We start from the raw sequence: 22577 nt of genomic DNA on the forward strand, positions 1-22577 counted from the left end.
AGTCCCGTCCCCCCGTCCCCCCCCCCGCAAAATGGCCTTTTTACACGAGTGAAATAATCAGAAGTCTGACACAGAATCATAGACTTCTGGTTGTTTTGCTCTGATTGTCTTCAGCTCCGTTTTCAGTTAAGACAAGACATATTCAGGGAAATTGTACGGTATTGAGTGTTTTGCTTTCTCATTCAGAAAAATGAAAACAAATCCCTTGTCAGGGACACTATCAGGGGAGCTTATGCTTCTATTGTCGTTAAATCGCTTTGAGTTGTTTCCAGGAAAGCGATTCGTAAATGAAGTAAATAAGAACATTGGGGAGCAGGAGCAGGAGGGTATTGCAAACTTAGCCGCCCAACCGTTTACACGATTTTCTCCAAAGTAACCCCCTTCGGAGTTCAATGGGGCTTAAAGTTCGGGCGGGGGGAGAGGAAAACTTTCCTGGCCGCGATCCGCGATCGAAATCTTTTAACATCCGTGGATGGGAAAGATAAGGGGCGAGACGTTTGCAGAAGCTGCCACCTCGAAGGGGTTAATGCAGCCTTCCCAGAATCCCGCGGGGTGGGCAAGATGGCCCCTTCCAGGAGCTCGTGGGGCTCCTCCTCGAGAGTAAACCTCTTTTCCTCCCGCTAGGCTGGAAGCCGCTGTGGTTGTTGCTGCCGCTCGATTGCCTAGAAATGGGTAAGGACTGCGTGCCTGCTCGGGAAACAGCCTTGAGATCGTTTTAAGCTGAATTGGCATTGGGGTTTTTTGGAAGGAACCCAACAGATTCTGTGTGTATTTACTTGTTATTATTGTCTGTTTGATTTTTTTTACCCACCCTTCGCCCTCATGTACTAGTGGTCCGCAACAATTTCACATAATTCCTGCTCCGCAGTTGTGAGAATTTGATCTTTTAGTGGGGCAGCACCTGTCCTTCCCTGCCCTTTGACATCAGACAGGTGCCTTCTCTGTACCCTTTTCAGCACCTGCAAAAACCGTGTTTTTAGCCTACCCGATGTTTAGAAAGTTTATGCGAGCTTTAATCTGTTTTTAGTTTTGGTAATTTTATTGTTTTATCTTTTTGTAAACAGCTTTGAGGGTTTGTTTTTGTTTTTTTTACCATCAAGCTGTACTGTATATAAATTTTATGAAATAAACAATAAGTAAAAGGTAAAGGGACCCCTGACCATTAGGTCTAGTTGTGACCGACTCTGGGGTTGCGGCGCTCATCTCGCGTTATTGGCCAAGGGAGCTGGCGTACAGCTTCCAGGTCATGTGGTCAGCATGACTAAGCCGCTTCTGGCGAACCAGAGCAGTGCACGGAAACGCCGTTTATCTTCCCGCTATAGCGGTACCTATTTATCTACAGTACTTGCACTTTGACGTGCTTTCGAACTGCTAGGTTGGCAGGAGCTGGGACCGAGCAACGGGAGCTCACCCCGTCGCAGGGATTCGAACCGCTGACCTTCTGATCGGCAAGCCCTAGGCTCTGTGGTTTAACCCACAGCGCCACCCGCGTCCAAACAATGAGTAGATAACATTAAAAATAGTTGGAAACAATAATCACATGAATATTGATGTAGAAAAATGGGGGGGGGGACTCTGTTGCAACAGAAAAGTAAAGAACTGCCTTGCTTTCACTGCACCCTGCCTCCATCCATCCATCTCTGACCCATCAGTGACTCAGGGGACTCAGTCCCTTGGGGAGATGGGCAGCAAGAGCCAACCCCCTATTTTGTGTATCAATATATTATTATAAACTGCTTAGAGGTTTGTTTTGTTATGTTTTTCACAATCAAGTAGCATATACATTTTGTTAAGGAGAAAAGAATAGTGTGGGTCCTAAAATGTACAGTATACCGGTATATGATACACCTCAAGTGTCAAAGACTGGGGGAAGAGGTTTGTGTTCCACTATGATCCTAAACAGGCCTGTTAAATAGGCCCACTGCATTTCTGTTTTCTTCCAGATATGACCATGGAGACGTGGGACAGCCTCTATGCTCACCTGGCCTTCTTGTGGCTGAACAGATTCTACTTGTACTCTGGAGCCGTGTTTGGGATCAGCCTTTGGCTCTGCATCCAGTTTGTCAGTAAGACCAAAAAGCAGGTACTTCCCCCCACTGTTCCAGCATCCTTGGTGTTCTTGGTGACCTTTCCTGAAGAAGGGGCCTAGCGCATGGTGGCTGCTAAAGAACATGTATTATTAGCACTAATAAATATATTTATTTATTAACAATTTTGGTTTACATTGAAGTTACCGTATAACCCATTTGATACTGATACGTATATAGCTACCAAATATTGCAGGAAATGACTTTGCTACCTTCCATAAATAAATCGGCAGCTACACCCATTTAAAATTAAAACTTATTAAGTTAGGACAATCTGCACATACATAACTAGATTGGGGGATATCAAATGAAGAACATATAATGATAATCAAAGAACAAGTAAGTAAAAAATAAATATTAGCTCAGTTTAATGTAATGCATTCCAAATTGTTGCATACTGTGGTATGTGTGTGGGAGGTGTTATTTCATTATTTGTATTATACACATGTAATAAAATTAAGCCAAACTTTGACTCAATTAATTTCAACTTTGTTGAAAGACTATGTAAGCTGCAGATGTATAAATTAAATGTGGAAATGTGGGTCCCATGTTGCAGCCTGGGAGTCAGTGATGGGTCTGGACTGGTTGAAGACTGATGCTTTAGGACTCCTGCAGTTTTATATTTCTTATTTTGCAGAATAGAAATCGACTCAGAAAATCAAGCCTTCCCCATATTGATACAGAAGGACTTGCAGGAGAGCAGAAAGGCCCCAGCATTGACAAAGTCCATGTCACCGGGGTGAAGATTTTTTTTGGTTCTCAGACTGGAACAGCAAAGGTCAGTGCTGTGATAAAACCAGGGAGATAGAAAATGAATCTTCTCCTTTGGGTGAGTGAGTGTGGTGGCTTTTCATGTTCAGGGGAAGGCACTCTTCTTTGTGCTCAGAGGAACTAATTCATCTCTCTCTCCTTTGAAATAAAAAATTGAAATTCTTCTGATTTAGACCATGGAACCCCTTGCAATAATAGATCACAAGTTCAAATCCCCACTTGTCCATGAAGCTCAATGGGTGATGCTTTGGGGCCAGTCACTGCCTCTTGGCTTAACTTACCTCACAGGGTTGTTGTGGGGATTAACCATGAATGCCACCTTGAGCTCCTTGGAGAAAAAGGTGGAGAATAAGTGCAATAAATAAACAAATGCAATAAAAAGGTATTTACTGAAGACACATATACACACTGCTGTGCTACAAATATCAAAGCAGCTTACAGCAATACAAACATAAACACAATCTATTTAGAAGCCACCTTATTCTTGCAGCTGTGATTTGTTTTTAATTTTGTATTTTCAATTGTTGCAACCTACCCCAGGACCTTAGGGTGAAGTTCAGGTAAGAAATGGAATGAATATTGTTATAATTAGTTTCTTTTTCTTCTTGCAGAGATTTGCGTCGATACTTGCTGAGGCTGTCGCCTCCATTAACTTGCCCGCCGAAGTCATCAACATGAAGGACTATGACCCCGACGACTGTCTAGGAGACGAGGTTGGTCGTTCTTCTCCCCTGCTTCTCATTTTCTTTGGTGGGAGCCGGCTTGGAGATGCCTCAGGCATTGCCAGCTCTCTCCCTTAACTAGGCTCTTGTGCTGTTAACAGCTGTGTGGCAGGGGAAAGTTCCGGAAAGGCAACTTTCCCTGCCAGGTAGCTGCAGTGTTAGATAAACACCTTTCCAGGACAAAGTGCATCTGTAGAAGCCATCTTCAACATCCACCTGTAGGGAAGGTGTATGGACTCCTCTCAGGAGAAAAGTTGGCAACCTTCAAAGCTGATTCACACATGTATGGGCCTCAGTAAATGAGGAAACCTGATGAAACTCGCTTTCACCGACTCTATCTTAATAGCATTAATTGTAGAGGAGTGTGCAAAAGTGTACTGTATATGTTTATAACTCTAATGTGCCACTGAGGAAGCTCGGGCCTGGAATGGGGCCTGGAATGGTTTGCCTGGTTAGTATGTTGATCATATGTTGGAAGGGTTGCAGTGTAGCCCACCTTGCAAAGCTAAGAATCCACTGCTCACTTTTGCTTCTGGCCACACCCACTCTTTCTGTTGGTTTCCGCCCAACACTGAAGAGCTTGATCTATCAGGCCAATGAGGGTCCATCTAGTCTAGCATCCTCTTTTCACAGTAGCCAATCAGGCACCAGCAGGAAACGCCACAAGAAGGATCTGAGTGCAAGAGCACTTCCTGCAACTGGTATTCAGAACGCATTGCTGCCTCCAACTGGTGAGGCAGAGCATAGCTTTCGTTATGGATAGTAGCCCTTGATAGCCCTCTCCTCCATGTCTATGTCTAATCCTGTTTTAAAGCTATCGAAGTTGGTGGCCATCAGTGCCTCCTGAGCAGGACTCTTGGGCTGAAAAGGATTCCCCTCTTCTGCTCTGGGCATTCAGAGATGCCACATACTGGTGACTATGGATCGATGGCCAGGAATGTACAAATTGAGTGATGATAACTATTTAAACTTGCAAAGCTTTACTGTGTAATTGATTTTTAAAAACATTTCGATTGACTTAAAAAGGTGACCCTGATGAAATGGGTCAGCAGACTTAAAAACTTGAATATGATATTTTAATGCCAGTACTTCTAAATCTGTAGCTAACAAGGGCTTTTGCCCTGTGTGCAAGAGAAGCAGAAGGGGTTCCTCTTTGGAGACAGCACTTCCTGCAATGGATGTGTGCTTCGTTCAAAGACCGGCAATGCATTTCATTTTAGAAGTCTTCACTTATTTTCTGAGGTGCAAATTTATGCAGATCCAACAAATTAATCACTTGGGAGAAAAGGAGAAAAGGTGCGCTTTGCTTTAGAGGACTCACTTATTTCCCCATTTTATGCAGCTCTACTGTTTAAGTAAGGGACGCGGGTGGCGCTGTGGGTTAAACCACAGAACCTAGGGCTTGCCGATCAGAAGGTTGGCGTTTCAAATCCCCGCGACGGGGTGAGCTCCCGTTGCTCGGTCCCACCTCCTGCCAGCCTAGCAGTTTGAAAGCACGTCAAAATGCAAGTAGATAAATAGGTACCGCTACAGTGGGAAGGTAAACGGCGTTTCCGTGCGTTGCTCTGGTTCGCCAGAAGCGGCTTTGTCATGCTGGCCACATGACCTGGAAGCTGTACGCTGGCTCCCTCGGCCAATAACGCGAGATGAGCGTCGCAACCCCAGAGTCGATCACCACTGGACCTAATGGTCAGGGTTCCCTTTACTGTTTAATTGGTTAGTAAACTAAAACAGAAAACCTGTACTCCATGCAGTTGATATTTATTAGCAGTGATTTCTACATTGCATGGGATTGGACCCAATGGCCTTTGGGATCCCTTCCAACTCTACAGTTCTATGTGGGAGAGGCGTAAAAATAATAACAGAGAAAAATGTCCGTTTCCCCCCCCCCTTTTGGTGGGAATCTCTCCAGACAAAGAGCAAGAACATCTGCGTGTTCTTAGTGGCCACTTACACAGATGGGAAGCCAACAGAGAATGCCGCGTGGTTCTGTAAGTGGCTAGAAGAAGCATCCAGTGATTTTCGAGTCGGCAAAACGTACCTGAAGGGCTTGAGATACTCCGTCTTTGGTCTGGGGAATTCTCTCTATGCCGATCACTACAACACCGTGAGTCCCTTTTCTCATTCCTGCTAGAATTGATAGCTGGTAAGAAACTGAGATGTGCTGGGAGGGTGGGTCACAGGAGGACATCTAGTTTGACCCATTTCCCTCCGAGAGCAGATTCTGCCACTTTGCGAGGCTTCTCTTGCACTTGATCCGGAAGCTGCCATTAGTGCAGAATGCTGCAGCACAATTGCTGACAGGAGTGAGGCCATGTCAGCATATACCACCTCTGCTCAGAGATCTGCACTGCTTGCCAGTTTGCTTCCAGGTCAAGTTCAGGCTGTTACTATTAGTATGTTAAAGCCCTTTACAACTTGGGACCAGTTTACCCAGAAAATCGTCTTACTCCATATAGGCCCCCTTGGCCCCTTCGATGGGTGAAACTGGTATTGCCGCAGGTGCCACATAATACCCATTCCACATTTGGAAAAAAATCCATCTTTTTGTGCAGTAGCACCTATACTTGGGAACTCCCTGCCTATTTTTGGCGTCTGCTAAAAATGTTCTTGTTTAGACAACGCTACGCAGATATTTAGAAAGTTCGTGTGAGTTTTAATCTGTTTTTAATTCATTGTTAATTTGACATTTCGAAAGTCTTAAATTATTGTTGATTTTTCTTGGAGATTTTTTTTTTTACAATCGAGCGGTGTATGAATTTTATGAAATAAGTAATTAAATAGTCAGTGAGAAACTGAGATGAGGGGGGAGGGCTCAAGGGATCATCTGATCTGACCTGTTACCGTCAAAGAGCAAATCCTGCCCCTAAAGAATCTCCAGGGGATTCCTGTCCAATCTTCCCTTAAGAACTTGCAAGGAAGAGGATCCCATAATAGTCACCTTTGACTTGTTGCTGGACCGTCCTGGCTTTTTGGACAGACCTGGTGGTTTTTGAACTAATACCATCCCACCACCTGCATTTGCTCTTACAATATATTTTGTTCATTCTTTTAAATTGGGTGTATAGCAGGATTCCACCAGCGGGCCAGATCTTTAGCTCCCCACCTCTGGTGGGCTACTTTGGCAAGGGTGGCAAGGTACACATTGATGACTTTAGGACTCAATCGCCTAAAGATCTGCCTTCCCCAGGGCTGTAGCTCAGTGATAGAGCCCCCTGCCTTGCATGCAGAAGGTCCCAGGTTCAATCCCCAGCAGCATCTCCTGGTAGGCCTGGGAATGTCCCCTTGCCTGATACCTTGGAGAGCTGTCGCCTGTCAGTGCAGACAAAACTGAGCTAGACGAACGTCACGGTCTCACTCAGGCAGCTTCATACATTGCTTACACCCAGGTCTCTTGTGTTTCTGCCGCAGGTGGGCAGGAGCGTGGACAAATGGCTGTGGATGCTAGGGGCCCGGCGGGTCCTCTCCTGCGCCCTGGGGGATGCCAATGTGGTGAAGAGCAAGCATGGGAGCCTGGAGGCCGACTTTGAGGCCTGGGAGGCCAAGTTCCTGGCCAGGCTTCAGGCCCTCTGCAGAGGGGAGAAGGTGGCCTGCGGAGGGGAGTGTAAGAAGGGCAAGTGCCGATCCAAGAGGAAGGCTGGGCAGGAGACATCGTTGGAGCAGGAGCAGAGGGTGAGTGGGACTGGGTGTGTACAGTGAGCCAACAGTGTGATGCTGCAGCACAAGGAGCTAATGTGATTTTAGGCTGTACCAAGAGAAGTCCAGTGTCCGGATCAAGGGACGTCATCACGGTCTCTCAACCTTACCTACCTCACAGGAGGCAGGTGGAGCTGTCGTCTAAACCGCTGAGCCTCTTGGGCTTGCCGACTGGAAGGTTGGTGGTTCGAATCTGTGCGACGGGGCGAGCTCCTGTTGCTCTGTCCCAGCTCCTACCAACCTAGCAGTTTGAAACCACGCCAGTACAAGTAGATAAATAGGTACCGCTGCGGCGGGGAAGGTAAACGGCGTTTCCGTGCGCTCAGGTTTCCGTCACGGTGTCCTGTTGTGCTAGAAGTGGTTTAGTCATGCTGGCCACATAACCCGGAAAGCTGTCTGTGGACAAACGCTGTCTCTCTCGGCCTGAAAGCGTGATGAGCGCCGCAACTTAACCGTCCAGGGGTCCTTTACCTTTTTTTTTTTTTACCTCACAGGATTGTTGTGGGGATTAAATGAGGAGGGGGAGAACCATGTATGCCACCTTGAGCTCATTGGAGGAGCAAAAGGTGGGATATAAATGTAAAAATAAAGAAATAAATCCAGTCTAGTGGCCTTTTGTGGGGGGTGGAGTGGAGAAGAGCAGGATGTTTTGGGGCTGTGTGGCATTTGCAAGCCATCTTTTGTTTTCACAGGAGGAGGTGGTGGAGGAGGAGCTTTTTGAGACCACGAGTGAAGAGGATTCTGGCAGTGAAGAGGGAGAGGGTGCCAACCAGATGGTGGATGTGGAAGACCTGGGCAGAGTCATGGGCCACATGAAGAAAGCCCAGGTAACGGTGGACTCTTTATTTTCAGCCCTGTGGCTGTGGGTTCTCGCAGGTTCATTTATTCATTTATAAAAATACTTTTATACAGCTATGTCCTAAATTATTATTAGTATTTGTTAAATTTTAATACCGTCCTTCATCCAAAGATCACAGGCGGTTTACAACTGAAGAACACCAAATGCATAATATAATAAAGAATAGCCCACCCCCCCACCCCCGGCACACTTAAAAGACCATACAGTGGTACCTCGACAACCGAACGATTCGACTTTGAAGGTTTCGACTTCTGAAGTCGACAACCCCGGAAGTCTTTTCTCCGCACGCGCGTCCTGCACCTGCACAAAGCGGCGTGCGCGGTTGGTGCATGCGCAGAAGCGCAAAACCGCACTTCGCACATGCGCAAAAGCGGCGCTTCGACAACCGAATACCTCGACTTACGAAGGCGGCCGCGGAACGGATCGTCTTTGTAAGCCGAGGTACCACCACTGTAGATTGTTTAACAGTCAAAGGTCTGGTTGAAGAGGAATGCACATGAGAAAGGGCCTCAGATGACAATCACAGGGTCTAAATCGGGCTTGGAAATCCCTAACGCCTCTACTCCTAGACCAGTGGTACAACACAGTTTGGCAGACTCCGGTATTAGAAAAATAATCTGACAAGTTCAAAGTGATGAGAGGGCAAAAGAAGCGCGACAGTTTTCATGCAATTTGATATGGTTTTATTGTTTACGAAGCATGTGGAAGAGAGGTTGTATCCAGTATATGGTATGGTTCTTCCTTGGTACCAATGAAGATCCAATAAATAAATATAACACTTCTGTTTTTTGGGATGGAAACAGTTAGTAGTGCAGAAAGCCAGAAAGCAGGCCCCAACACTCTGACATATCCCTGGGCTTGACAACATTTTGAGGGCCGCTTGGTAAATTTGGAATTCTGATAAAGGGCCCTGGGCACCAGTCACAAAATGGCTGCTGTGAGAGCGGGGTATATCACAAAATGGCTGCCTTTAAGAAGGGTGTTGACAAGCTGGAACGTGTGCTGAGGAGGGTGACCCAGGTGATCAAGGGTCTGGAAACTAAGCTTTATGAGGAACGGTTGAAGGAGTTGTGTATGCTTAGCCTGGAGAAGAGAAGACGGAGAGGAGGTGTGATAGCCATCCTCCGATATCTAAAGGGCTGTCTCACGGAAGATGGAACAAGCTTGTTTTCTCCTGCTCTGGAGGGTAGGACCCAAACCAATGGATTCAAATTGCAGGAAAAGACATTCTGACTAAACATTGGGCAGAACTTTCTGAGGGTAAGAGCTGTCTGGCAGTAGAACGGACTCCCTTGGATGGTGGTAGAGACTCTCCTTCCTTGGGAGGGCTCCAGTCAGAGGTGGGATGGCTTTCTGCCAGGGATTCTCTAGCTGTGATTCCTGCATTGCAGAGAGGATTGGATTAAGCCTCTCCTGATCAAGCAGGACTCTTCTTAGGGAGGGCTGCAGACATCCCTTCATCCTTCTGCTCTAGGACCAACGCTAAAAAGAATGTTTGTGCCTTCCTTGAATGGAGTTGGCGATCTGTTTGTTTTGTTGCTCATTAACGCTCTGTTGCTTCTGCTAATGAAGAAAGTGAGGCCTGGTTTTGCCGTCCCTCTGCAGAGAGAGCGTGAGCTCGACCGAGAGGTTGAGAGGACAGGGCGGCCCCAGCGGAGAGGAGAGGATGCCTTGAGAGAGATGATCACGCCAGCTTTGCGGGATGCCCTCGTGAAACAAGGTGATGTGGGCTGCAAGGAGGCCCATGGGGCAGGAGAATCCAGGGGGCAAGGAGACTGGGGAGGGGAGTGGATCTATCCTAGGGTGAGGAGCCTGCCACCTATCCTTAGCCTGCCTGGGCTAGAAAAATGGGGGACATGATTAAAAGCTGGGTGTGATTGGCAGGAATTGTCTCCAGGTTTTCCAGTCTCAGTTTCCCTCTCCTGATCAGCAGCCCTTGAACCTAAGAGGAGTTCTGCTGCATCAAACCATCCAGACCAGCATTCTGATCTGACCAGACTAGATGCCCTCAGGGAAGCCCACTAACCAGGCACAAATGCAGTTGTGGCATCTTGCCCCTGTTGGTAAAAGGTGCTTGAAAATGGGTCCTTTCGAGGCACATTCCCTTTTCTGTTCTGGTGGTTGTATCTCTTTTCTATTTTCTTAAGCAACTATGCCAACCTCAGGAAAGTGAGGCTGGATGTTTGCAAATATATTCTGAGTGCCTCCATCCTAATACATAAATAGTAATAATATTAATGATTTTAATATTTGTGCCCCACCCATCGGATTGGGTTGCCTCGGTCACTCTGGGCGGCTTCCAACAAATATAAAAACATAATAAAACACCGCACATTAGAAAGCTTCCCTATGCAGGGCTGCCTTCAGAAGTCTCCTTGACATCGGACAGGAGGGCATTCAAAAAAGGGTGGGTGCCACTACCGAGAAGGCCCTCTGCCTGGTTCCCTGTAACCTCACTTCTCACAGTGAGGAAACCGCCAGAAGGCCCTCAGAGCTGGACCTCAGTGTCCTGGCTGAATGATGGGGGTGGAAGACGCTCCTTCAGATATAATTAGACATTCCAGGGGTCACTCGGCAGGGTAGGGTTAGGTGCTGCTGTTGCTGCTGGACACGGGTTCCCTTATGAGCAACCTTCGGGGTGGAGCACATGCTGGGGGTGGGCGGGGCCAGAGGCAAAAGTAGGCGGAGCAGCAACCATGAATTTCACCTTTGTTGGTAGGCGCGTTTCTTCAAACTCACCCAGCGCTCTCTGTTCTCCATCGAGGCAAGCAAAGAGGCATTTCCAGAGTTCAAGGACCTGTTTCCAGCCAGGCTAAAACACGGGAGGAGGGTTGGTGCAGGTTCCCTTAGCCATGCATTTGTGCTAGATCTCCTTACGCTCAAGAAAGCAAACAAATCTCTCTTCTGATTTCAGGCTACAGGTTGATCGGGAGCCATTCTGGAGTGAAGCTGTGTCGCTGGACAAAGGTACTTCATTTCCTTCCCTGGGTGGATTCTTGAATCAGTGAAGAGGAATGTCTGTGGCCCTCCAGATTCTGTTAGACCCAGCGCCCCAGGAGTCAGCATGGCCAAGTGGTCAGGGATGACAGGAGTTGTAGTCCATAGATACTCCTCATCCCATCCATTGTGCCCACCTTTTACGAGGACACACAAGACGTCTTTCCTCTTCCGCAAAGGCCTCCTACAAATAATCTCCACTAGTTGGATGTGTTTTGGTTCCGGTGTGTTTTTAGCTTTGGGGATTTGGTACTGTTCTAACCATACAGTCGTACCTTGGTTGTCGAACGCCTTGGTACTCGTATGTTTTGGCTCCCAAACGAGCGAAACCCAGAAGTGAGTGTTCCGGTTTTTGAACTTTTTTTGAGAAGCCAAACGTCCGATGTGGCTTCCACTATTGTTTCTGGCGCGCCTGCACAATCAGATGCCAATCAGAAGCCATGCCTTGGTTTCTGAATGTTTTGGAAGCCGAAGGGACTTCCGGAACGCGTTCTGTTCGAAAACCAAGGCACGACTGTATTTCTTTCCGTTTGCCTCCTTCCAGTCGATGCTACGTGGGAGAGGCGGCTGTTACAAGCACACCTTCTATGGCATTGAGAGCCACCGCTGCCTGGAAACCACGCCCAGCTTGGCTTGCGCCAACAAGTGTGTCTTCTGTTGGAGGTAAGAAACTGGGGAGGGGTGGGGGACACAAACCAAAGCCCACCACCACCACCACCATCCCGGTCCAGGCCAGCCTCCTCTTTTCCTGCAGTGACCGACCAGTTGCCTTTTGGAAACCCGCAAGCTTGACTATAACGTCTCTCCCTTGTGGTTCACCTCTTGAGTACCTCTTGAGCTGGAGATAGACTGCTCCTGTACAGGGAGGTTTGCATTTAGCTGTCATTGCTGGTGGCCCTTGCTTCATGCAGCACAGAGTTAAACCATGGAACTCACTGCCACAGGAGGCAGTGAGGGTCACCAACCTAAATGGTTTGAAAGAGGTTTGGACAAATTCATGGTGGAGGAGAAAGCTATCAATGACTACTAGCCACAATGGCTTTGCTCTGCCTCCATATTTATGCTTCCAAATACCTGTTGCCAGAATTGACAGTAGAAGAGAGTGCTTTTGTGCTTGAATCCTGCTTGCAGGTCCCCCACAGGCATCTGGTTGGCCACTGTAAGAACAGGATGCTGGGCTAGATGGGCTGTTGGCCTGATCCAGCAGGTCTCTTAAGAATATGTGGTCACATTCACACTATAGCTATACCACTAATCCAGAATGCGGCAACTAGACTGGGGCCTGGGAGTGGCCGTCGGGACCACATAACACCGGTCCTGAGAGATCTACGCTGGCTCCCAGTACGTTTCCGAGCACAATTCAAAGTGTTGGTGTTGACCTTTAAAGCCCTAAAAGGCCTTGGTCCTGTATACCTGAAGGAGCGTCTCCATTCCCACCGTTTAGCCCGGATGCTGATCTTGCTGCAAACTTGATTTGATTATTCAGGGCTTTTCTTACGAACGGAAAGAGGGGTGCCTTATATGTGTGGGTACAATATGGGTGGGGGGGTGGCTATTCACAGTGACTTTGGTGTCGTGTATATTTAACCCAGGTGGCGCTGTGGGTTAAACCACAGAGCCTAGGGCTTGCTGATCAGAAGGTCGGCGGTTCGAATCCCTGCAACGGGGTGAGCTCCCGTTGTTCGGTCCCAGCTCCTGCCCACCTAGCAGTTCGAAAGCACATCAAAGTGCAAGTAGATAAATAGGGACCGCTCCGGTGGGAAGGTAAACGGCGTTTCCGTGCGCTGCTCTGGTTCTCCAGAAGCAGCTTAGTCATGCTGGCCACATGACCCGGAAGCTGTCTGCAGACAAATGCCGTCTCCCTCGGCCTATAGAGCGAGATGAGCGCCGCAACCCCACAGTCGGACACGACTGGACCTGATGGTCAGGGGCCCCTTTACCTTTACCTTTATATTTAATTCATATTTAAATTATTTTCAGGCACCACACAAACCCTGTGGGCACAGAATGGCGGTGGAAAATGGACCCCCCCGAAATGATCTTGCAGGAGGCCATTGAGAACCATCAGAGCCTGATCAAGCAATTCAAAGGTATTCCAGGGGCTGCCTGGGCTCTTGCTCAGTGCCTTGCAATCCCAAAGCAGCATCTCCAAGCAGGAGTGGGAGAAACTGCCCGAAACCTCTGCCAGGAGGCCATGTTCGAAATTCCCTAGGTGCCAGGTGTGTTTTGCTACTGGCGCAGATCCAATTGCAACTACGTGGAGATTTCTGGGTGCCAGGTTCTTACTCCCCCCTCCCACCCAGTTATCAGCGTCTTTCTCACAGTCTCTCAGTGGGCGGAGCTGCTTGGGCTACATCTGCGCAAGCCCACAAAGACCCCCTCTTCTCCTCCGTTTTGCAGGCGTCCCGGGCGTGAAGAATGACCGTTTTGAAGAAGGGATGGAGCCCAAGCACTGTGCCCTGTCTCTTGTTGGGGAGCCAATCATGTACCCCGAAATCAACCGTTTCCTAAAGTTGCTCCATCGCAAGAACATTTCAAGCTTCCTAGTTACAAATGCACAGTTCCCCGAGGAAATCAGGTGAGGCCCGGAAGAGAAGTTGCTTTTCTCGTTATCCTTCCATCTATTTCCCATGGCTTTTCCTCCCAAAAGCTCAAGATGGCATGTGGGGTTCTCTGCCTCCCCGTTTCACCCTCACAGCAGCCGCGTGAGGTGGCTTAGGCTGAGAGACAAGAATAATTGGGAAAATGTTCAGAAAGGGCAGCCAGAGGGATCAAGGGGATGCAGTGTCCCTTAGGAAGAACGGTTGCAGCGTTTGGGACTTTTTAGTTTAAAGGTGAGCAAAAGGTGGCATGATACGAGTCTATAAAAGGCATGCATTGCATGGAGAAAGTGGATACAGAAAAGCTTTTCTCCCTCTCTCCTATCGCTATGTTGGAAGATTCAGGGCAGGAAAAAAGGGGAGGTTGATCTTGTGCTCGAATCCTGCTTGGGAAGTTTCCTATTGAGGCATCTGGTCAACCACTGTGAAAACAGGATGCTGGACTAGATTAATAATAATAATAATAATAGTAATAATAATAATAATAATAATAATAAATTTATTATTTATACCCCACCCATCTGGCTGTGTTTTCCCAGCCACTGTGGGCAGCTCCCAACAGAATAATAATAATAATAATAATAATAATAATAATAGTGATAAAATATCAAACATTAAAACTTCCCTAAACAGAGATGCCTTCAGGTGTCTTCTAAAAGTCAGGTAGTTGTTTATTTTCTTGACATCTGATGGGAGGGCATTCCACAGGGCGGGTGCCACCACTGAGAAGGCCCTCTGCTATTGGCCTGATCCTGCAGGGTTTCTCTTATGTTCTCATGCCTTGCTGAAAAGTTTCCTTGGACCTGTGATAATTTCTCTTCCTTCCCTGGATGTGTCCAGCAACCTTAGACTTTTGCATGTGTGGAATGTAGCTTACTGTACGAAAGCATCCCTCACTCCACCTGCTTTTTGCTGCAGGGGTGTGGCCCCCTGCAAGTTAATCAGGAGGGCATGTGGCCCTTGGGTTAGAAAAGGGTTCCCTGTCCCTGCTTTAGACAAGCTCTTTTTCCTTTGTGAGGGAGGGGGAAATGTATCTTGATTTTTCTTTGGCTGCAGCGTTCTAAACTCTCTTGGGGCTTTCTCCCCCCCCTTCCCTTCCCCTCCTGCCCAAAAGGAGCCTCGAACCTGTGACACAGCTCTACGTGAGCGTTGACGCAGGAACCAGAGACAGCTTGAAGAAGATCGACCGGCCTCTCTTCAAGGACTTCTGGCAGAGGTTTCTGGACAGCTTGCAAGCCTTGGCAGAAAAGGTACCTTGTTCAGTTGCTTTCATTCCCTCCCACCCTCCGTTGCTGCAATAAGGTAAGTGAAAGGTTGTGATCAAGCTGAAGGCATTTGAATTCTCTAGGCCAAAAGCTCAGGTTTTATTACTTTTATTATTAAATGATTATGCATTTTTATCCCACCTTTCTCCCAGGGTGGCTCAAACGAGTTAAAAGCAGCACAGATAAAATAGAAAAAGCTAAAAACATATAAAAGGCAATCATTAAAGAGTAATTAAACTCTAATAGGATTAAGACAATATAAAAAAAATCTTTTTTTAAAATACAGTTATAGTCAAAACAGCACAGCCTTCTTAAAAGCCCTTTCCTTAAAAAAAAACACAGCCAGTCCACAAAGGCCTGTCAGAATAAAACAGTCTTCACTTGCAGGCAGCAGGACAAGAAGGGAGCCAGTCTAGCCTCTCTAGGAGGGAGTTGCATAGTCTGGGAGCAGCCACAGAGAAGGCCCTGCCCCGCATCCCCACCAAGCAGGATCAAGAGAAGGGTCTCCACCAAAGACCTCAGAGCCTGGGAAGGTTCATATGGAAGAATATGGTCTTTCATATAGCCCCCCCACCCCTCCGTATCAGGCCTGGCACAATATTTCATATCTGCTAGCATTGCCTTTTTAGGCCCCAGGGTGACTAGGGATTTACCCCTCCTCCCAATTCTTACTTATGTTCAATTTTGTTTATTTAAATGTTTATCAGCTACACTCTCATATAAAACATCACAGTTCTATTAATCTACCCTTAACAAACTATCATTCCCATAATTAATTTGGGGGAAGCCATGGGTGTCTTAAGTGCATGGTGTTAGTGTGACCTTAGTCTCCCTCTCTCTCACTTTGTGGCCTCTTCCACGGCGTGTGACCAGAAAGCTCACTATATCTGCAGCTTTCAAAACGTGGTCAGATAATGGAATTCTGTAGTGCACAGTTTTGAAAAGGGCTGTGCAGTCCTGACTGTCACCTTCTTTTTGTCGTTGATGTGGCGCAATTTAATTTGAACCCGCTTCCTTTTTTCCCCCTATCAGCAACAGCGCACCGTCTATCGGCTCACGCTGGTGAAAGCCTGGAACGTGGAGGAACTGAAGGCCTACGCTGACTTGGTGTCTCTTGGCAAACCGGATTTTATCGAGGTTAAAGTGAGTTGTTGATCACCAGGGTAGCACCATCCTTCTCACAACAGACTCCACCACCTCCGCCCTCCCTGGGTGCAAATTCAGCCTACCAAAACAATGAAAGTTTGCACAGCTGAACGCTTTGCAGGGATGGTTTGCATGGACCTGGATCCAAAAATCACACCCAAATACCCAAAGGGCAGGTTGGGTTGGGCTGTTCTTGTTTGCACTTCAGACCTGCCTTTGGAACTACTGTACAAGGGGATCGTTTTGCGAAAATAGTTTGTGGGTTTGTGGAGGGGAGAGGGGGAATTTGCCACTGCTGGCAGAGTGGAGTCTCCCTGTCCAACAGCTGTATGACCGACTTGCTTGTTGCTGGGTTCAAGGGATGGGAGAGGGCTGCCACCTTTTTGCCCCTGCTTATGGCCTTCCCCAAGGCATCCGGTTGGCTGCTGTGCTGGGCCAGATGGGCCTTTGGTCAAGGCTTCCCCCAAAGAATTCTGGGAGCTGTAGTTTGCTAAGGGGGCTGAGAGGTGTTAGGAAACCCCATCCCAGAACGACAATTCCTAGAGTGGTTTAACAGTCAATCCTTGTCCCCCGTGCACTCTTGGAATTGTAGCTTTCTGAGGGGCCTACTAACTCTCAGTGCCCTGCACAAACTACAGCTCCCAGAATTCTCTGCGGCAGGGGGTGGGGAGCCAGGGCTAATTAAAGTGGTATTGTAGTGCTTTAAATGTGTAGTGTGAATGTGTCCCCTGTTCTCCAGCCAGGCCAAAACAAGGAGGATGTGATGCAGGGCTGGTGTGGGGTGTGGCCTGGGAAGATGGGTGCAGTGGACCACATGTGGTTGGACACAGAGGAATGGTGGGAGGAACCAGCTGGGGAACCTCCAAGGGAAGAAGGCTCAGAGCCCGGGGAGTGGTGGTGGGACAATGATGAATGGCCAGAGGGAGAAGCCTGGGAGAAGGAGGTGTCAGAAGCTGGAAGTGGCAACATGGTTTAATGAGCAGGGAGAAAGAATCTGTGGCAGAGCGAAGCCCAGGCTCGGAGGCAGAAGCTGAAGAAGGGGAGGAGGGAGGCCAAGAGGCAGAGAGGAGTCCAGCTGGCGAAGAGTCCTAGGTATCTCCCCCGTCTTCTGCGACAAGCTCCGCCCCTCTCCTGGTCTCCCAGTACCATAAGAGGCATGAAGAGGGCGGAGGAGAGTTTGGCTTCACACAAGTGCAGTCTCTGATTGCTTGGGAAAAGCCCTGGAGAGGAGGGAACTTAGACGGCTATTGGGAGGCAGGGATTTTGAGTCTTGGCAACTGATCCATGAGGCAAGGCCTACTGGATCTAAGGAGCTGCTGTGCTCATTAGGCCTACCGAGCCTGTGCAGATTGTGTTCTTGCTAATAAAGAGTTTAAGTCCAACTTGGAACGATGTGATTTAGTGCTGGCTCGCATGTGACCCCCAGACCAGTTTCCCTATCCCTTGCTCTACAGGCCTGAAACGCTTCCCTCTTTCTCCGACAGGGTGTGACCTACTGTGGAGAAAGCTCAGCAAGCAACCTCACCATGGCCAACATCCCATGGCACGAGGAGGTGGGGCACTTTGTCCAGGAGCTGGTCGACCTTCTCCCGGACTACGAAATCGCCTGCGAGCACGAGCACTCCAACTGCCTCCTGATTGCCCACAAGAAGGTAAGGGGATCCTTATTTTGCAACCATTGATTTGAACTGTCTTCCTCAAGTTTCTGATCCTTAAGCCTGCGAAGAGGTCTTCAGCTTATAATTTTTTTTGTTTGCTCGCTGCTTTTCAGTCGTAACACAGTTCAAAACGCTTCATGGCAGTGACAGTAAATCAATATTTACACACACAAAAAACCAAACATCTCACCAATTAAAACAACATTGTAAAAGCTACAGCAGATGGAAACGTTGGGAAAATGGTAAATCAAACAATGGCACAAATAGTGTTTAGAAAATGGTCAGGTGTAGTCACAGGGGAAAGGAACGGATAAGGCTTTATCTACCTCTCCAAGGAAGGGAGAGAACGTCTCATCCTGACCTTGATCAAAATAATCAAGGGGGAACTCTGGTGTACCCCAACCTGGGCAATATAATTTTGAATCGGATAATGGAATTCTATAGCGCACGCAGTTTTGATCAGGACTTTGCAGTCCTGACTGTCATCATTTTGTCGTTGATGCTGCAGAGTTTAATTTGGACCCCCAAGCTTGTGCCAACTGAGCTTGCTGTCTCTGATTTGATCATTTGTTCTCTGTCCTGTTTGTTTGTTTGTTTGTTTGTTTTTTAATTAAAAAAAAACAATTTTTCTGGAGGGGGAACGATCAATGGTTCATGGGTGTGTGTGTCTCTCTCTTTCCCTTTGCAGTTCAAGATCAGCGGGGAGTGGCACACCTGGATCAACTACGATCGATTTCAGGACCTCTTCCGCCAGTATGAGCAGAGCGGGGGAGCCAAGACGTTCACCTCGGCTGACTATGTCGCCCCGACTCCTCAGTGGGCTGTCTTTGGGGCGAAGGAAAGGGGCTTTGACCCAATGGACACCCGATTCCAACGGAAGAACAAAGCCAAGGACATCTCGGGGTGTTGACACTCTCAAAACAACAGCAGCCAGAACTCCTTTTAGAGCCACAGTCTATAGACAAGCCTTCACCTTCCAGTTGATTTGGACTACAACTCTCATCATGCTGGCTGGGGGATGATGGGAATTGTAGTCTTGAGAACGCCAGGTTGGCTTAAGATCATTTCAGGGAGATTTTAGCATCTACATTAGCCTTGGAAACCTTTGCAAGGGGGTCTTTGATAACCACCAGACAAATTTGAGGCGGGTTCTCATCTTCTACTCTACTCACTGATGAGCAATGTGGAGGCAAGAGCAATTTGTCATTTTTGAGCAAAAGGTAACCCTGGAAACTTTGTGCCTCTCACCCTTCCTCAAGCGGGGGCAATAACTGCACCTTGTTCTGTTTGCAGTCCTGGAAACCCAGTATTGCCTTTTTGCCGTCTCACTTGATCCCTTCGGTGTGGTCGGATTCCAGGTTCTGTGGGTTTGTGTGTGCGAAATTCGCGCCTCTGAACATTCCCCACTTGCATCTCCGCGGGGGATTTTTGCCCCAAGTTTTATACAGCACTGTGGGGTGGAGGGGAGGTAGGAAGATCACAGACCCCACCAAAACGACCCTTGGCATGCTTTGTTCTTCCAGATTGTGGATGGTGGAGTTTGTCCCAAAGGGGGCTTGGGCGTCTCTCCAGACCTGGGCCCTGCAGGAACACGAGGGAACTGTGTTTCTGGTGTCACGCCTGAAGCAAGAAGCCAAGCCCTTGAACTCTACACTACCTTTGAGGTCTCTGTTCTTTGGGTAACCTGGCTCAGCTCTCAGGAAACGGAAAACCAAGTTGCCTTAAATTTGGGTGCTGGCAGCTTATCAAAGGCCTATCTCGCTTAAACCGGATTCCGCCACACTTGATCTGGTTTAACCCACCAGGGTGTGCTTACGTACACCAAGGTAACGCTCACATCTTACATTTAGAGCCGCCCTACATTTAGAGCCATCTGATACCGCTTTAAACTAGCCATGGGTTCCCGCAAAGCATTCTGGGAACTGTAGTTTGGGAAGGGTGCTGAGAGGCCTTAGGAGACTCCCATTTCCCCTTAGAGAGCCATAATTTGCAGAGTCCCCTGGGAAGGGGGATTGACTGTTAAACAACTCTGTAAATTGTAGCTCTAGGATGGAAAGCCTCAACACTCTTAACGAACTACAGCTCCCAGGATTCTTCGGTGGGAGGAAGCCATGACTGTTTAAAATGCTTTAAATATGGTGTTAATGTGGCCTCAGTCTGTCACTCCGCTTAGAATTCTGGGCATTGTAGTTCTAGGTGATCCTCTGCAGAAGCTTTCCGCAGGACTTGTTTCCGGCTCCCATAGGGAGGGAGCTTGCTTCTGTCTGCGTTTCAGACAAGCACCGCCTGAAGTGACAACCTGAGCAGGGATAAAAAACGCTTTCCTGTGCTTCTGGCAGATGAGATGGATGGATTTTGGAACATTTCTTTGTTAATGGAGGTCATTATATATTTCCCATTCTGTATAATTGTGATTCGCTGCCCAGATTTCCCAATAAGTTGCCTTAGGCTGTGCTGCATTAATGTAAAATTCCCCTTTTGGCCGAAGAGATCGAATATCTGTGGCTACAACCATAGGACTCTCGTGTGTGGCTCAGGGAACGTTTTTGAAACATTTGCTTCAGTTGCTCAGGCACTGGAAGAGGCACGCAAGTTTTAAATGGAATAATAGCTCCTTGCTTGTTCTGCCAGGGGATGGGGCTACCACAGGAAATGTTTGGACTCTGGGCCTGATTTGGCCTACCGGCCCCTCCCTTTTCCCTCTGAGGCCATTCCGGATGAGCCACGCCCAGGAAATGATGAGCACGTCAGGAAATGATGCGGCTCCCTGCTGAAGGTGGGATTTGTAGGCACCGCCCATTAGCAGATCATCTGCAGCAGCCTGTTCCTTTGCTTGTGGGGTTTGATTTCAAACCACTCAGGCAAAGTAAAATGAGCCGCCTGATGCCATTGAAGGGGTGGCCGAATCCAGTTCCTGGGGCTGCAGTAAAAACTCTTAACCCATCTCTGGCTTGTGTATTTCTCTCCCAACTCTGCACACATTTCTGCCTAGGAATTGCACCGTGTGAAAAATGAATTTTCTGCAGCATGCCATGTTTTTGGGTCCCCTTCTGGGCCTTGTCCTCTTGTTATCTACCACTGTTTGATTTTATTACACTGGTCTTTTTAAAATAGACATTGCATTGCAATTTTCCAACCCTGTGAGGTGGGTTGGGCTGAGAGGCAGCGACTGGCTCAACGTCACCCCCAGTGAGCTTCATGGCCGAGTGGCAACCCTGTTCTCCCAGGTCCTGGTCCAACACTCTAACCATGACGCACTAGCTCTCCATCCATCAGGTGCTCAAAAACTCTCATCTCACCCCCAGTTCAGAAATCCCAGCGTTCATCCATGCTGTTTGGAGTATGATGGGAATAAACGACAACCCGGATATTTTCATCCAATAAAAAGGCTGTTCTTTACCCAGCAGGAAGGATATGGCACTCCCCAGGGTCCAATTAAGTTGTTAAAAATTACGCATTTTGGCCTTTCTTTTTTTTATCTGCCTTTAGCTAAAGCCAACTTTTAATATTGCTGTTGTGGTAAAATGATAAAACGTTTACAAGCTGAGATAAAAGAGGCCCAAATGCTGCTGCCTGTTCTGTGGTTCCTCTCGTTCCAAAGGCGTTCAATTGGGAAGTCAGGGGCGGCGTGCCAGGATTTGGGCAGCAAAATGCGCAGTTTCAAGAAAGGGCCTTTTGTGCCGGGGTGCGGTTCATACTGAAGGCGCGTACATACACTGACATTTTCAAAAAGAAAACGGACAGAAAACGGCCTTATTTATATGGCGAGAAGCATTTCCTGACAGATAAATGCACACGCCCTCTTCACATTCCTGAAATGTCTTTCAGTTCACTGTTTTAAAGCCAGTGGGTCAATGGGGAATCTTGAGTCCACTTTACAGCTGCAATTCCAGACATATTCAGAAATGAATAAGTTTTGGGGGGGGGTGGGACTTGACAAAGGTGTATAAAATAATGTTGTTGTTGTTTAGTCGTGTCCGGCTTTTCGTGACCCCATGGACCAGAGCATGCCAGGCACTCCTGCCTTCCACTGCCACCCGCAGTTTGGTCAAACTCATTAGTAGCTTCGAAATTATACATGGTGCATAAAATTCTGGGCCATCCAAGGAAGCTGAAGATTCAGAACTGACACAGGTAGTTCGTTACCTTTTCACCCAGGTACATATGCAAAATTTGCTCCCATGAGATGCAATGATCGTCACCACATTGGATGACTTTGGAACATAAGAAGGGCCTGTTGGATGAGTCCAATGGCCCACCTAGCCCAGCATCCAGTTCTTACAGTGGCCAAATAGATGCCTGTAGGAAACCATAAAGCAGAATCTGAACACAAGATCGCTCTCCCCTCCTGTGGGTTCCAGCAACTGGGATTCAGAAGCATCATTGTGCCTGACTCTGCAGGCAGAGCATGGCCAGCCTTATATCCTCCACAATTTCATCTAATCCTTTTTAAAAGCCATCTAGGTTGGTGGCCACCATCTCTGCCTCCAGTGGGAGGGAGTTCCACTGTTCATGCGCTGCATGAAGCTTCCTACGGCATGTTCCTCAATCTCTTTGAAGGAAAAAGAGAGATAATCAGGGAATATTTTAAAATGAGGGATGCTGGTGTGGCCCATGTCTGGCTGGAAGTCACACCCTCAGATTCTAGAAGCCCTGGGTTGAGACTGGTCACTGCTGAGAGGGAAAAGCACTTTGTGCATGCTCAGAGACTTACTGCTAAACATGCACAGCAGAAGGTTTGAGAGGAGCTAAGCCCTGCTGGTTTCTACTTCCCAT

At 47.9% G+C, this 22577-nt stretch overlaps 1 protein-coding gene across 1 annotated transcript; it reads left to right on the top strand.

The window, feature by feature from the left end:
• Nucleotides 1-501: 501 nt before the first annotated feature.
• Nucleotides 502-21369, top strand: LOC118097152 (S-adenosyl-L-methionine-dependent tRNA 4-demethylwyosine synthase TYW1). The gene is made up of 16 exons (XM_035139833.3): nt 502-672; nt 1944-2083; nt 2725-2865; nt 3470-3571; nt 5493-5687; nt 6992-7252; nt 7969-8103; nt 9741-9855; nt 11050-11102; nt 11677-11795; nt 13113-13222; nt 13533-13710; nt 14847-14982; nt 16030-16140; nt 17628-17795; nt 18490-21369. Exons 1-16 carry the CDS (start codon nt 669-671, stop codon nt 18709-18711), a joined length of 2190 nt encoding a protein of 729 aa, XP_034995724.3. The 5' UTR covers nt 502-668; the 3' UTR covers nt 18712-21369.
• Nucleotides 21370-22577: the final 1208 nt, after the last annotated feature.

Source organism: Zootoca vivipara, chromosome 14, assembly GCF_965207765.1.
Source record: "Zootoca vivipara chromosome 14, rZooViv2.hap1.1, whole genome shotgun sequence".
NCBI classification, from domain to species: domain Eukaryota; kingdom Metazoa; phylum Chordata; class Lepidosauria; order Squamata; family Lacertidae; genus Zootoca; species Zootoca vivipara.

Excerpts from the sequence above, each read along its gene's own strand:
- LOC118097152 (XM_035139833.3), top strand. Across the intron at positions 8,104-9,740 it reads GCCACATGAAGAAAGCCCAG|AGAGAGCGTGAGCTCGACCG; the intron begins GTAACGGTGGAC and ends GTCCCTCTGCAG. Across the intron at positions 14,983-16,029 it reads TGCAAGCCTTGGCAGAAAAG|CAACAGCGCACCGTCTATCG; the intron begins GTACCTTGTTCA and ends TCCCCCTATCAG.